Here is a 16159-nt window from a genome sequence, read left to right as displayed (position 1 = left end):
TAAAGAAACGTCGGCTTACCGAATTAAGCTTCAAATTCTTCGAACAGATAAATCATATCATACAGCCAAGGAAACCATTACTTTTACTGCACTCGAAAATCTTAGAAAATAACGTTGACAGCTGAACAGTGAATACCGGCGATGCACGAATTGCATTATAAGATCACGTATTACGCACGTACATGGTAACTTCCGAGATCGAACGTTTTCTAATTACATAAAACATTAACATTAAATTAAATAAAATGTAAGTCAATTACGATGCACCGAAATTGCAATTTAATTTAAAATAAATGTGCGGGCCGGTGTGCGCGGTCGACGGTTCTTCTTTATCTTTATTTCGAGATTTGAGGAGTGGAACGTAAATGCGCAGGAAGGAGGGAGGTTCGAGTTGTTACAAAAAATCATTTTGCGCATGAGTTGGTTTTTCAGGCAGCACTGATTTAGCGTATTATGATTGGTCACGAACGCTGACGTCATGTTCATAAATTTTACTTTTTTTGTTTTTTTAAAGTTTTTTTTTTTTATTTGTCTTTTAATAATTTAAAATTTAAATATTTAAATAAATTTATTAATTAAATATTTCATCTCTTCGTCGTCTACGAGCTACGTTTACTTGCATCTTATTGAACTTGAATTCCTGGAATTCAATAATTCAACATATTTGATTATTTTGAAAATACAAATCGCTCATGGCATGGCTCATTTCCTCAAAAAGGTAATGAGAAGCTTGGTACACATTTATTTTATACAGTTCCAAAATTTAAATTTAAATTTTTAAATTTGAAAAGCTATTCATTTTTCTAAAACTTAATTTTTGGGGAAATCGGTGATGATAAGAAAATCTCAGCCTCAGCCATTGGCGATTATTCTGTTCATGAATCAATTATCTTATTCAGTGTAGTCGTAAAAGTAACATTAGGTGCTAACTAGTAACTACGAACCGTTGTAGATTCGGAAATTGAATATAGAAATATTGAAAGTGAAAGAAAAAATAAAAATGCACTGACTGAGGTAAGTAGCAAAGTACTTTGTACTTCAACCTTCAACATGGAATAAAAAAAATACAACAAACTATCAATCTACTAAAACAACAAAAGTATGTAGTAAAACCGAGACAAACACCATGATACATTGATATATTAGTTAAATGAATATGACATGGAGTTGAAGCATTTATTGACATTCTTGTAACTGTAGTCCATCATTAATATTGGTGGAAAAACAAAAAAGCAAATAAATAAACCGAGATAAAAAAAATTGAAAATAGTACACAAGTTTGAAAATAGGCATTACAAACTATTCAATAGGGTCATAATCGATGTAGTAAAGTAGAGAAATTAATATGTTTCTTATAAATACATATTTAAAAAATTAAAAAATGTATTTTTATTTTTTATTAATATAAAGCGAAACATTGGAACTAAAAAAACTTACAAGAGCCTTCAAAGAAAAAATTCCAACTGACAAACTCAGTCATCACTTAACTTAACATTAGGTACTTGAAATATAAGTATATAAATTTACATTGGGGTAAGACTCTAGTTCATTAAATGTATTTTCTCAAATTCAAAAAAATCGATTAGCACTTAGCAGCTAATTAGTTCGAAGAAAAAACGTCAAGTTTGGTGCTCAGTTGAAAAAGAATGAAATATGAATCACGTTGAGAAACATTAGGGAAAAATTTTAACAACAGTTTGAAAAGGAAAACAAATAGAACTATTCTATGTACCTATCTTTCCTGTTCATTTTCACGATTTCTTGATTCTGTCAAAGTGTCACTCAGAATTGTAACACTAATATCAAATCGATCGATGATCGTTCGATGGCAAAAAAAACATCAGATATAACGGTCGTTGAATGAATCCGACAATGACTTATAAAGACAACACAATATTCGTATACTTATTTCAGCAGATTAAAGGCGAAATGGAACAACTGCTACATAATTCTGAAAAAGATGAGCAAAGAAGAATATTGAGGTTAATAACAATTTAAAAATCAATAAACTAAAAAAAAAACTTTCACAAGCAAAATAATTAGGTACCTATTATTTTAAATACGTAAATTTCAGATTTCTAGATTCTAGCAACGAGCTACGAGTAAAGCCTAAACCTCTTTCAAACACTATTACTCGCCGGTAAAGATAGGAGAAGGAAGAAGCTATAAACTTTTTGAGTTTTTTGTCATATTTTTTCACTTTTAAATTCGATTTAGAAATCAAAATCACCCCATTAGAAATACGAGCAAGTCTTCATGAAATTATTTTTAAAAAGACCTTCTTTTATAATATTATTTTGAAGTGGAATTCGCATTTTTTGTCAAGTAGGCACATTATTTCATCTCAGAAATTCCATATTTGCGATTAGATTTCAACAAATACGAATACATCTATGCGTAGAATACATAATATAGAAATGCTTGATTGTATGTACAATATTCACGAAAGTTCATCTCCATAGGTGAATTTTATTTATTTATTTTCTCATTTTCCAACTTGAAATCACACGTGTCAGCCATGTTCATCCTATACATATAATACGAGTACCTGCTTTTGAAGAGAAATTTATTCGATTATCTGGTTACTTTTTAAATGAAAGAATAAGTTATAAATATCTCACCACATCAATAGAATCAAAGATCACCAATATGTTTGAATTTTTTGCGATGTATTTAATTCAATATGAGATGAGCATACTATTTAATATTCATTCGATAAGAGAACGTTTTTCTTTCCCACATAAATAAATTTAATTTTCGCGATATCCGACGATAAATCGGCGAACAGATCAGCATGAAAGAGACAGTTGGCCGATCGATTGATTCATTTTTGAATTTTCAAAGAGCTTCACCCGTTCACCCCTAGAATGGTTGTAGAGCAGATTCATGCGTTGAAGATCTATTTTTTGCAAATGGGCTTTGAAATATGATTGCGGTTGTTGAAAATAAAGAAATTGAACAAAAATAATTCAAACTGGAAGTCTGGCTCGTCAAAATACGAGAAAATTGTATCGAAAAATACATATAATTATTTCGAAATTCAACTCTGTTGAAATCGATAGATTTTTATTTTCAACCCTTCCCCACCCATCTTGTTCTTTCACCAACGAAGAAAGGTTCCCATTGTTCTCACAAGTAGATACGATCTCCGAACGTATTCTGTTGGTTTAGCATTTTTTTTTCTTCTTAAACAATATGATATGAGCTGATTATTTCCTCGTTCAACTGGTTTTCATCATCCGTCACCGCGTCTACAGTAAACAATCTCTCAGTGACTCATGTCTAAATATTATCGAACCCAGATAACTGCGATCAATTATGAGCTTTATTTTCCTCGCAATTTATACGCCAGCTGCGTCCAAGAACGGACAGTCTTGCATATTAGTTTCTTTGTAGATGGTGTCAGTTCGCGTTCACTTTGATTGAAATTGAAATTTATAAAAAAAAGAAAAGTGAGGCTAAATTCATTTTATTTTATTTCATTTTTTTTTTTCATTTTTTTTCTTTTACGTAAAATAATTTATTTAACATTCTCATCTCCTCATAAAACATTTCAGATCATGAATTCATTACTTTTTTCATCGCTTATTGTGCTATGTGTTTCGTGTGCAAGTTCTTTGAGAATAAAGACACGTGAAGAGCAGCCCACACTACCAAGAAAAACAACTGAAGCACCTGTTCCCAAAAAGTGGGCACTATTAGTCGCAGGATCAAATGGATGGGGCAATTATAGACATCAGGTATAGACTGAAATGCTTCCTTTGTCAAATTTTTGAAATTTAGAGTGATGATATGAAAGTAATCAATTGATTCTTGCAGGCTGACATTTGTCACGCGTATCAGATTTTGAGGAAAAATGGTTTCCTAGCAGAAAACATTATTACAATGATGTACGATGATATTGCCAACGATAAAAAGTAAATATCTTCATTTGTTTGCTATTCTTGAAATCTTTATTATTTAGGATTAAACTAACCAACGGATGAGAGTTCATTCATTTCAAAAATTTGGACAGTCAAATTACGAAGACTAAAACTGCGTGAAATAATGAAAGAGACGCCCAGACAAATTTTTCCTCGATTACCAACAAAACATTTTTCATTTGCAACATTTACAGGCCCATATAATTGATAAATATTACACTTACACATAGTGACATTTTGATGAAAGTTTAGACCGGTATTAGGTATTCCGAAATTTAGAAAAAAAATTATGAAATGAAACTGCCATTCCCCCTTCATCTGACTTACTGATTTTTTCAATCGCTTGAAATTGTTTTCATGATGATTGATGTGATCTTAAAATAACGAGAGAAAATATTTTCAATTCAAAAAAAAAATCACCTTACAGAAAAAAAGCCTCAAAAAAAGTCCAAACGAGCTTGAAATAGAATTAAAATTGTATAATCATTTTAAATTGATTTTCCAAAGGTGTCAAACTATCGAAGTTTTTTATTTTATGGTACCTACCTCAATGAAAATTATGAATAACGAGTAGCAATTAACTTGAATTTTGAATTTTATGTAGCAATCCTACACCTGGTGTGATAATTAATTCACCAAACGGCACAGACGTTTACAAAGGAGTAGTCATAGATTACAGAGAAAACGTGAGTACCTACACATAAGGTACACGCTTCTAGCGCACAATCAATTTTAAAAATACTGCTAGCAATTTCAACGTTCTCATGTTATGTCTCACACACAGGATGTCACTCCAGAAAACTTTTTGAAAGTTTTGCAGGGCAAAAAGAGCCTAATGTCTGGTATCGGTAGCGGAAAAGTAATCGAAAGGTGCGTACGAAAAACTGCAAATTGAATTTTTCATCTCTTTGAAGTGTTCTACGTAATACGTAGGCATTTTCTTCAAGCGCAATAATCAAAACTGTGCGTTCATTTTTATGCAGTGGCCCCGACGATTACATTTTCGTCAATTTCGCTGATCACGGAGGCGATCATATCTTATGTTTTCCAAACGACGTGTTGCATTCGAAGGATTTGATTTCAGCTTTGAATAACATGACCGATGAAAAACGTTACAACAAGGTACGGGTACTACATTAATTATACTCCTGGAATTTCGTAAAATAATCATAATACCTAATCAACCCATATTAGACAAAAAAATTCACAATTTTTCTTCAATTATTCGAAAAAGTAGGTCAGATATTTATGCACGTAGAATAATAAATACCTACGTATCCTACGTATGTTAATTCTAATGAATGAAAATTCTTCCTTACGTAGGTAATAGGTAGGTATGTAGCTAGAATGCTAGATCATCTTGATTAATCGCTCATTTTTTTTCAGATGTTCCTCTACATTGAAGCGTGCGAAGCCGGTTCCATGTTCGAAAGTCTATTAAAAGATACCACAAACAGTAAGTGCAAATAAATTGCTTGGAAACGCGTTATTGTAGATCTATGTAGTCTAATGAGGTGATGGATTATGGATTAATATGCCGCCATGTCTTTTAAATTATCGTCATTCGTCAGAGTTAAAAAAACAAAATCAAAATTTCCATCACTGAAAAGTGAAAATAATGAGTTTTAGTAGGTACTCAAATAAGTGTGAATTCTGTTTTAAAAAAAGGACTTTCATTTTTCTAACCTGTTTTTTTTTCATTTCCTACATTATTTAAAAAAACCGCTCGTCTTTCCTTCCTATGGCTCTTCAACATGTTCTTCGAATACTTATACCTACCTTACTAGAAACTAACTTTGCTACGACAAATATCTTACCTACCAACCAACTCACCTTTTATTGTTGATTACAGTATTCGTAATGGCAGCTGCTACTCCAGATGAATCGTCTTATGCGTGCTACTGGGATGATAAAATGGAAGTCTTTCTCGGAGATCTATTTTCTGTCAACTGGATGCACCAAGTTGAAATCGTAAGTTTTCCTCAATTGAACCTGAAAGAAAAAAAATGAATTCTGAGAAACATAATCTAATTATTTCGTTCTCCTATGATACATTCAACAATTCTAAACAAAAACTGTACTAACATCGATTATTATATTCCATAAATCTACATGCATACACACATACTAAACTTACATTATCTACAAATAATCTGCCAGCTCTGACTTCTGCGCACGAAAAATGAATTATAGAGTAGGCTAATTCCTCTTTTTATGTTTTAATTCTAGGAAAAATTATCGACAGTTTCACTACATCACATATTTGAAAGAGTACGAACTAAAACAACGAAAAGTCACGCCGAAGAATACGGAGACTTGGACATAGGAAGCACAAAAGTGTCGGAAGTTATCGGTGAATCGAAACAAGTTGATGAAAACGAAGCTACTCCTTTTGTGGATCCAAATTTGGTATGCGATTCAAAATACTCGTACACATGTAGAGTTTCCATTTTTTTATAGAAACATTTTCGACTTTGACAAAATTAGAACAAAAAAACGTACAAAAATACCCTACCAGACAAAATTCCAGATGCCAAAGTTCATTTTTTGACTTTTGACGAGAATTTCAAAATCTATGCGGTCTGAAAATCGGGAAAAATCAAAAATCCCATCAAATTAAGCTAGAAAGTTGAAAAAAAAATACAACCACTCGAGAACCATTCAAATAAAGAAAAAAGGTTAACCTGTAAGAATCGAAATCACCATGACACAATATTACATCAACTGATTTCTCGGATTTTGATGAAACACTGGAAACTTTTCAATATTCATACAGCCCCCTCCCCTCAGCCCTCTAAATTAGTTCAAAATTATGATTGGAGCTTCAAAATTTTCAAAATTTTGTTTCAATTCTGGAAAAATTTGTTCCTCGACGCTTTTTATTCAATGGACATTTCAAAAGAGAGGCTAAAATACCTGCCGAATGAAAAATATCACACGCAAACATTCAAAATTTTAACACCCTGAAGTTTTTCTTTTTCTGAGTCCTCTACCTTCCTCATTGCGAACAAAATATTCGTTTAAAAATTTTTTGAACAACAGAAACACGATTTTTTTCAATTTTTTCAGACTGAGAAATTCATGATTTTTGATATTTTTTCAGCGTAATTATTCTGTTTTGCATTTTTTATTCAAAAGAAAGAATAGAAAATTTAGGAAAATTTCTTTCGTGCACAAAAAAAGTCATGTCTATTTTATCAATTTTTTTTAGTCCAAATTGCACAACTGTAATTTTTTTTCATGATTTTCATAACCCAGTAAACATTTTGGAAAATTTTAAACTTACCTATATCAATAATCGAAAAATTATCGGCAACATTAATTTTAAAAATTCATTTCTATACTTACTTTGTGTTCTAACATTTCAGGACGCTGTACCTCAACCTGAAGCCAAAACATCTGGTTTGCAATTAGCATTGGAATCAGCAATAAAACGACAAGATCAGCCTGCAATTAGAAAATACAAAAAACTCTTATCAGAAGAAATTCGCGTAAGTTTTATAATAGGTAGTTAGGTACCTAATTTTTGTATGAGTATTGTTTCAATGACAAGATAAAACGAGTCTGTTTTCAAAACGTTTCGTATCAAAAAAATAAAAAATAAAAATAAATTCTTAAATAAGCACAAATTTTATTCCTTCGTAATCTCAAGATCAAAATAAATTTTACAAAAGAAGTTAAAAAAAAAAAAAAAAAAATGTTCTGTCATTTTAGTTAAACTGTTTTTGAATCTTGCAACTTGAAGTTATGCATAATATTATTATTTTATTAACTCTGAATTACTTCCTTATTTACCTCTTTTTTTTGTTACCTTACCTACGATTTCACAGAAAAGACTCGTCCACATGAAAAAACTGAACGACATATTAGCCAAATTAACCAACAGTGATCCCGCCAAAATCAAACTTCTGGAGCAATCTCGTGTCGCAGTGAACGACGAAGGATTGGAATGCTACAAGACTGCGTTGGAAGCTTATTTGTCTTCTTGTTTGAATTTCCCTGAAGTAATTAAATCATACCTCTTATTAATTCAATTCTGAATTAACTTTCAATAGATACATATAAAATAAATAATCACTTGATATTTTCTCTTCAGCGTGAATTCATGTACCCATCGATGAAGTACTTCTTGAGACTTTGTCACGCTGACTGGACCCATATCGGACACATTACCAACGCTATTAAATCAGCCTGCCATTAATAGAGAAACTTGATTCAATCTGAAAGATTTTCTATCATGTCTATAGTATAAAAATTACATTGTACGATACCCACCAATACCTACTATCGATATTCGATAAAATATATTTTATACTCGTCTGTTGTAATTTTTTAAATTTATAACAATGATTAAAATTTTTGGCAGGTAAGTAACCTTATTAGAATTTGAAGACTCGAATTATTCAAATTGAAAACACTTCTTCTCAACATCTCAGCTCATTGATTGAGGTATTTCTTCCAAACACAGAAGATGCAGATTATATCACCAAAACGTTATCAATTTTCATCATTTATTTGCAGTTTTTTGGGTTTTAAAAATTCTATGCATATTGTATGTGTATTAAAATTGAAAAAAATAAACCACACTTTTCACGATAAATTTGGTTCGATTTCTCGAATATTATTTAGAAAGTATTCTCAAAGTTTTTAAAAAAAGTTCCAGCTATCAATGGGATTTGTTTTGATGAAAATATCTAAAATGACTGAGATGTAACTCAAACCTGATTCTGTGGTTTAATTCAATGCTCTCACGATTTCAGTGAATAAAAATATAAAAAATACTTACCTACCTGTGAGAAATTCACAGAAAAATGTGGTAAAATCAGAAAAATCAGCAGCATTTATGAAGTTACTCACAATGAATTGATACCGATAACTTTCAACATATTACCTAGTAAATGACTTTCTTCGGTTTTCAAAGAATTTTTGAATATTACCTACGAGTGCTCACTTCAAATCCTCGTGAAGTTCTTTTAGCTTCGAGCACATTTTATCATGAAAGGCCTGTATATTGATTAATCCATGTAATGAAGTATTTCTTGATGAATAGGTGGTTATAAAATTAAAAGTAAAGAGGTTAGCAGAGAGAGAGAGTTTTTTCCTTTTTCCTTTTTTTTTGTGGTTGTGATTCGTAAGTTTCCTATTAATTATTCTTCTCATTTGAAAAAAAAAACAAAGAAAGAAAGAAAGAAAGAAAGAAAGAAAGACAGAAAGAACAATGAATAGGATTTCTGGAAGCTGAAAGCTACACCAGAAAACACCGAAAATGAGCCATAGACTATTTTTCACGTCTTATATGTGCTCGAAAACGAGAGAAAAAATACAGAAAAGGTCAGTCATTTGGATTTTTAAAATTTACCCAGTATCCAAAAAAAATTCGAAAAAAATACAGAAAATAGCGTCTGGTTACAGCAATTAGAAATTTTCTTTTGAACTGTTTGATTGAAATGCAGCATAAAATACGAAGTTATTTCTGAAATTGGTTCCTATTTCTTTCACACACCACACAAATTTCAAAATATTTTATCAAGTTGGTTCGAGATTTTTTGCATCGGGCGTGACATTTTTTCAGTTTCAATTTTTTCATTTTATTGATCCTTCATAAAAGATATCCTACCTACGATTTATTTATAAAATTCGAGCCCACAGTAAATTAATCTCAACATATCAATCAAGATAAGTATCTTAAAAAAAAAATAAATGAAAATTTTGGAACGAGGCAGAGATATGAAGGATTGATAAATATCAGCTTGAAAAGCTCGAATCTTCATTACCCAAATACTTTAAAAATTATTTCAAGTACAATTTTTTAAAGATCATATCAAATCAAATTAAAAACGCTTTATTTTTCAGTCGTTTGCTACACGACATTTACAATGATTGACTTAAGCTATTGGTATAAATGTGTACAAAGTAAAACCTGCTCAGGCAAATAACAATTATCAATTTTCAGAATACATTAGTCACGAATATAATACATATTACAAAGGGCATCACAGATGCGTACATCTATATTTTAATAGAGTATACAAATAGGTAGGTCTAGGTGGATAAGAAGACGAATGCATAAAAATTGAAGTAAAATAATAACAAAAGAATAATTTGTTTATAAAATCCTCTTAAAAAATTAAAACATGATCTAGTCTCAATTCAAACATTCAAGTAGCAACTAAGATATAGGAATAAAAACTTCACAAAATAATTTTTTATCGTTTTAAGACACCGGTTTTGAAATACCCGATTTCATCGAGGTCGTCGTCAAAAAACCATCTCAAAACGTCATTCACTACGCATTCGTTATTTGCGCATAACACATTTTTAACACCTTCCATCTCTTGATAGTTTAATATCCTACTTCGTTTATAATCTCTAATTGCTCTTCCAGTAACAAAATACCACGTTAAAAATTCGTCGACATTGTCGAACTCCTCTAATTTCCTACTCGACGATGGCACCGGTTCAGATCTTTTTATTTCCAAAGAACCCAACCATAGTGAGAGTTTTGGAACAGCTTCGAGCAGCATCGCCTCGAAAATACTATCCACACGTATGGATTCTTTGAACTTGGATAAAAAGTCGTGATTACCACCACACCATAGTAAAAATTCCTTCCAGTGATCGAAATCAAATTTTTCGGCCATATCGTCGATTGTAGAAGCATAACGTAACCAACATCTGAGAAGTACTGGTCTAATATCAGATAGGTCGGACTCGGAATAAAGAAAAACATCGGTAAGACGCTTCACATCGATCGCCAATCCTTTTTCTATTTTCGAATGCAATGAAGATTGAAAATGTGAGTTGAAAAACAACATTTGTTTGAATTGCCTAGCTTCATCGACGTTTTCGTAGCAACCATCGATAAACTCGCTCAACTCGAAGCCTTTATCGAATCCCACATCGCATAAGAATCGATTAGTCAAGATTTCTTTATGGAAATTTCGAACAATAAGTTGATTCGACGAGCATAAATTCGTATATTCGATCACATCTTTTAAAAGATTTCGTTTCAGTAAGAATTCCATGAACTTTTCAACCGTCGCGTAATTCATCATTTCAGTTTCTACAAATGGCTGGATTTCGTCGTTTCTCAAGCATAATCTGAGAAAATGATGCAAAAATTTCGGACGCGAACGGATCACGAACACGAGCCAATGCTCACGCCATATTTCATTCCTCGTTTCGAACGACATGTCTGTTAAAAGTTGCATAAAAAATCGCATATCGTGATTATAACACTCAATTCTGTTATCGCGATCGAAATTGCTCAATTTAATGAATAAATTTTTAGCGAAACGGGTAGTAAATTGATTTTTCAAATTATCCGGAGCGTTGATCCAAATTTCGTATAGAGCATTCGCATCGTTATACAATTTTTTACATCTGATGGTCGTAGGATCATGCAGCAATGGATCTAATGCGCTTGCATTTGGTTGAATATTATTTTCGACGTTGACTACAACTGGACGTCCTCTGAGCCTAAATTGTAAACCTATTTCAATATTTTTACATCGGAACGCTTTACTACATAACACACCGATCACCCCCATAAATCTACCAATACTAAAATTATCTTTGACCATAGACCAAATCTGAAGTAAATACTCCAAGTATTTCTCTTTCGATGACAATTCCATGATAATTTTATGAGGAAAATGTCGCAACACGTGATCAGCTTGAGCTCTATTCAATTTTGGTAACAAGCATACGACGTTTTTCAAATTATACGTGTCAAACATATCACTAAGATCTGATAACTGATCCTCGAAGCTGTTTTGATTCAACATGTATTTAAATGTAGCCCAATTATCACAGCTCCGTTTCAGCATTCTCATAATATATCGGTAAGTTGGAGGTTCGTGTCTGTCGTAATTTATCTGACGAGCCCAGTAATGCAGCATAGGATCCTTTATATAATCGGGAGTATTTATACTTTCATCGTTCGATACCGACGGCCACATCCTACGGACATCGTCTTCGAAACAAAATGTACAAGCAATTCTGTACTTTTCTATCAGGCTCAAATTGTCATTCGACATTAAATTCTTTCCAGTGGCTTCCAAACTGATGGCGGCATCGGGCCCATAAGTAAAACTATCGAAACACCTTGCAAAAGTGTGCTGATAAACGCCTGTATCGGTGGTACTGAAGAAAATAGCGGTTTCATCGCGCATGAAGTAATCGAACACTTTTCTGATTTCTGAACTAATCGAGATGATACGCTTATCGATGCTTTTTTTGATGCTCGGGGCGAGTCTGCCTAAAAACACATCGCAGCTGGGTCGATTCGGACAGTTTTTGATGTCAACAGGATTCATACATTCGAAATGGCATAACCGTAATGCCACTTGGGTAACAGCGAATTCCTGAAGCGTTGCGGGCCTCGTAGGATAATACAGAGGGTATTCTTCGATGTTCATGATGCAGCTGATGGTGGTGTCTATGCGAGCATGAGGGAAACGTACCTACTTCGTTCGGATTGATGTTGAATAGTCTGAAATCAAAATTTCAAAATGATAACGATTAATAAAATTTAGAATTGACAATAATTCTTTATCAGTAGTGAAGTAAAGTTTAGAATGGTGTTATCGAATTCTTTATTTTTAAATAAAATTAGTTTAAAGCTCATCCCTGGAATGAAACTAATTCTTATCACGTACAACTACGCTAAATTATAAATTGTTTAAGAACATTTTTCAGTTGTTTATTATCACACTTACAACACTCACCTGAATGAGTTATCAACTCCTGTGGTTTGAGATCTACAAGTAAAACGATACCTACCCATAATTTTGAATTTGCATAATCTCAAATATAGGATATCCGAATATTTTAGGCAATTATTTTACTCCAAATATCTAAATGAAATATTGAATATTTTACCTCGAATATGAGAATAATTGCAGTTGCCCTAATACATAATAGTAGTTCGACAAATATTTGTAAGTGGTGCACTCACACTCCAAATTTGGTAAAAGTCTTCAAATTTTCAAAAAAAATCAGGTACATACTTCAATTTTACACTACAGTTTATTTTTTGTTTACAAAAAATGCTGCCAAAAAAAAAACCTAGAATCATTCAAATGAAAACTGTGAGTAAAAGGGGAGGATAATGATGGAGGGGAGGAAATGGATGTTAAGATGCACTAGTTCTGAAATCAATTTTTTTTGAGAAAGTTGACTTGACTTTTGATTATCAAAAAAAAAAAAAAAAAATGAAAAAACTTATTGAATGATCACAACTGGGCATTTTGGGCATTAAAAAAAGTTATCTGGAGAGCAGGATTTTCGTATTTTCGAAACAGGAAAATCCAAGAATCCTCAAAAGCCTGCAAACCACTCAAAAATACAACCAATTATAATGATTTTTTTCTTTTAATTTTTCCCCATCTGATTCGAAAACTTTTCCAACTATTGGAATATTTCCTCCCGAAAAAAAGGTCCGAAGGTGGAGCAGGGAGGAAGAATTCTGAAAATCTTTAAAAATTGAATTATTTTTGTTTTACGTTGAGTCTATACCTACTTATTGTACCTTTTCATTCACTTCATAATTTTGGCCAAAATCCTAAAAAAAAAAGGAGTAATTCTTCAACTTTTAAGACTTTATTTCCTCTATTTGGCTCTTCAAATTTTTCACTGATTACACCATGAAAAATTCATTAAAAAATGATCGTATACGTATCAGCTAAACTTTATTTTTATGTTTGGTGAGATTTTTTGAAAACTTGACCAAAAATTCGACCGGAAGCTGCAAAATGGCTCGAAATCACCACCCAGAAAGAATGATGAGGTATTTTTTCGATGAAGCGCTTGGAAATTAAAACTTCGTACAAGTTTAAAGCGAAACGAACGTGATGTTTTTTTGTGAAAAAGTTGGACTTTTCAATGATCCAAAAAAAAGTCTTTTTTTTTAGAATTAACGTGAAAAAAGGCTGCACTGAAAGATAATTTTTCAAGTTGGATTAGTTGGATATTTTTTTTGAAAAATTACAAAATTTTCACTCGTATTTGAGTGTTTAAATCTGTAATTTTTTAGGCCTTAAAAAAAATTTAATGAATTGTTTATTCGTCGTTGATACCTAATTGCCTTTTAGTGAAAAATTAAGCTCGGATTTAAAGACAGTTTCAAAAAATTTCTCTGCTTCTGCTGTTGTTAACCTACGTATCTTTTTCTGCCAGCCTTCCACATTCAGATGTGCTATACAGATTGCTCTCTGAAGAAGCCACGAAATCGTCGTTGAAAAACTACACGAATAATTAGCAAATAGAAAAAGAATAATTTATATTGTGAGTTCACCAAAGATAAATAACAGGCTTTCATTTAAATTGCAGTTCGGTTAATAATTACTCGTAAATCGTAATGTTTAGTGGTAAAAAACCATTTAAATACTACAGTGGATATTCCCACACTTGCCATTCTCTTTACAACCCTCTGAGTGGCTCAGAACTACTACAGACCAAAGTAAAAAATAAGCTCAAATAAGAAAGAAAAATGTATAAAATTTATTCAATATTTGATATGACACCAGGTACATAAATTCTTTATAACATTCATTCATGTTGAATACATAAATAATTTAAGAATATACACAAATAATTTAAGTAGATAATAGTTATGTTGGTTGTGTGTATTGGAAAAAATATTACATATTTTGTCAACATACCTATAAAACATCATTATTTTTTCACCGGCAGAATTCAAAAAAAATATTTGGTCCATATTGAATATTGATGATTATCAAAAATTTTTTATAGGAAAGGAAGTAAGTTGTCGAATACTGATTTGGATGGTTCACGATATAAAAACGTTTTTCGATGCACTTGATGAGAATTATTTGCGAAAGAGCATCAAATTTTGATGGAACAAAAATCGACATGCTCTACAAAAAGACACCTGATTATAACTTTGTGCAGCCGAAACTACAGCATAGCATCGACCGAAAGAACTTGGACGTTTCTTCTACGTACCTTAATACAAGGGAACGTCTTGAGGTGTCCGCCTCCGATTTAAAGGGGACCGCGATTGTTTGAAAGAGCATGATCTAACACCCCAAAAACCAAATTTCCAGCTGCCCAACTTCATATCTTGATATTTGACAAACGTTTGAAAATTAAAAATTGACTGTTTTTGGTGATTTATACTTTTTTCAAAAAAGTACGTACATGATCAGTAAAAATAATCAAAATAAATCCTAAAACTGATATCAATTCCCGAAATCCAAATTTCGCCATTCCCAGCCATTCTGGCGCCTTTAACGCGATTTTTCAATTTCTCCAGAATTTTTAATTTGCTCCAGAAGACGTAAATATGAAGTTGGGCAGCTGAAAATCGAGCTGTGTGTTATGCTCGACCTGTTTAAAGAGTTTATTCACATTTGAGCCGATTCTGGAGGGGACACCTCAAGCGTAATTTTTTGACCAACTTTTTTTCAAAATAAAAATACCTATCCAAAAATTAAAGGGAGGCCCCAAAAAGGCTGGAAATGGCGAAATTCGCTCTCGTGGGGTTAATTAATGACAATATAACTATATAGCGATTCGCGCAAATTTCAAACATTTTCTCTCAAACGGGAAATTTTTGATTTTTGAACATTTTTATTTTGAAAAAAAGCTGGTCAAAAAACCACTCTTGAGGTGTCCCCTCCAGAATCTGCTCAAATGTGGATATATTCGGTAAACAGGTCGAGTATAATACACAACTCGATTTTTAACTGCCCAACTTCATATTAACGTCTTCTGGAGCAAATTAAAAATTCTGGAGAAATTGAAAAATCGCGATGGCGAAATTTGGATTTCGGGAATTGATATCAGTTTTAGGATTTATTTTGATTATTTTTACTGATCATGTACGTACTTTTTTGAAAAAAGTATAAATCACCAAAAACAGTCAATTCTGAATTTTCAAACGTTCGCGTTCGCCAAATATCGAGATATGAAGTTGGGCAGCTGAAAATTTAGTTTTGGGGGTTTTAGAACATGCTCTTTCAAAAAATCGCGGTCCCGTTCAAATCGGAGGCGGACACCTCAAGAGGTTCCCTTGTTAGTACAATCAACTTCACTCTTCTTAAAATCAGACGTGAAAAGTCCAACCTCATCGATATCTCCTTCAAAAAACCAACAACGCAACACGTCATTAATCACGCTTTTATTCTTCATACGCAATATTTCGGCTACCACTGGTAAATCTTTAAACCATTATTCTATTCAGTTTGCAATTTCTCATCAATTTCGGTGGG

At 32.2% G+C, this 16159-nt stretch overlaps 3 protein-coding genes across 9 annotated transcripts in view; 1 reads left to right on the top strand and 2 right to left on the bottom strand.

The window, feature by feature from the left end:
- The window catches only part of LOC135845683 (uncharacterized), a 93827-nt gene extending 86455 nt beyond the window's left edge, over window positions 1-7372 (bottom strand). For 2 of the 5 annotated variants that reach the window (XR_010558800.1, XR_010558801.1), the window contains exons 1-3: window positions 7272-7372; window positions 5243-5915; window positions 20-1951 (exon numbers count right to left, since the gene is read on the bottom strand). The gene's annotated coding sequence lies outside the window, so the exon portion shown is untranslated. Of the gene's footprint in view, window positions 1-19; window positions 1952-5242; window positions 5916-7271 lie in introns of those variants that run through there. The other 3 variants (XM_065364456.1, XM_065364454.1, XM_065364452.1) reach the window with 3 other exon arrangements.
- Window positions 3294-8523, top strand: LOC135845690 (legumain-like). 2 transcript variants are annotated; one of them, XR_010558804.1, is made up of 13 exons: window positions 3294-3452; window positions 3558-3740; window positions 3820-3917; window positions 4528-4609; window positions 4708-4793; window positions 4907-5045; window positions 5310-5379; window positions 5776-5894; window positions 6153-6332; window positions 7292-7414; window positions 7754-7927; window positions 8020-8185; window positions 8290-8523. XR_010558804.1 is itself a non-coding variant. In XM_065364468.1 (12 exons), exons 2-12 carry the CDS (start codon window positions 3561-3563, stop codon window positions 8122-8124), a joined length of 1356 nt encoding a protein of 451 aa, XP_065220540.1. In that variant the 5' UTR covers window positions 3294-3452; window positions 3558-3560; the 3' UTR covers window positions 8125-8243. The 2 variants fall into 2 exon arrangements, 1 of the variants encoding a protein (XP_065220540.1); XM_065364468.1 differs by lacking the exon at window positions 8290-8523 and having other exon boundaries at window positions 8020-8243.
- A 1226-nt stretch (window positions 8524-9749) lies between these two features.
- The window catches only part of LOC135845682 (uncharacterized), a 27204-nt gene continuing 20794 nt past the window's right edge, over window positions 9750-16159 (bottom strand). For both annotated transcript variants that reach the window (XM_065364451.1, XM_065364449.1), the window contains one exon: window positions 9750-12417. In XM_065364451.1, coding sequence (XP_065220523.1) covers window positions 10130-12343 — 2214 coding nt within the window. In that variant the 5' untranslated portion in view covers window positions 12344-12417 and the 3' untranslated portion in view covers window positions 9750-10129. The remainder of the gene's footprint in view (window positions 12418-16159) is intronic.

Source organism: Planococcus citri, chromosome 4 (genome assembly GCF_950023065.1).
Source record: "Planococcus citri chromosome 4, ihPlaCitr1.1, whole genome shotgun sequence".
NCBI classification, from domain to species: Eukaryota; Metazoa; Arthropoda; class Insecta; order Hemiptera; family Pseudococcidae; genus Planococcus; species Planococcus citri.
The sequence above is the reverse complement of the archived record's forward strand: the minus strand, read 5'-3'. Positions and strand labels throughout refer to the sequence as shown.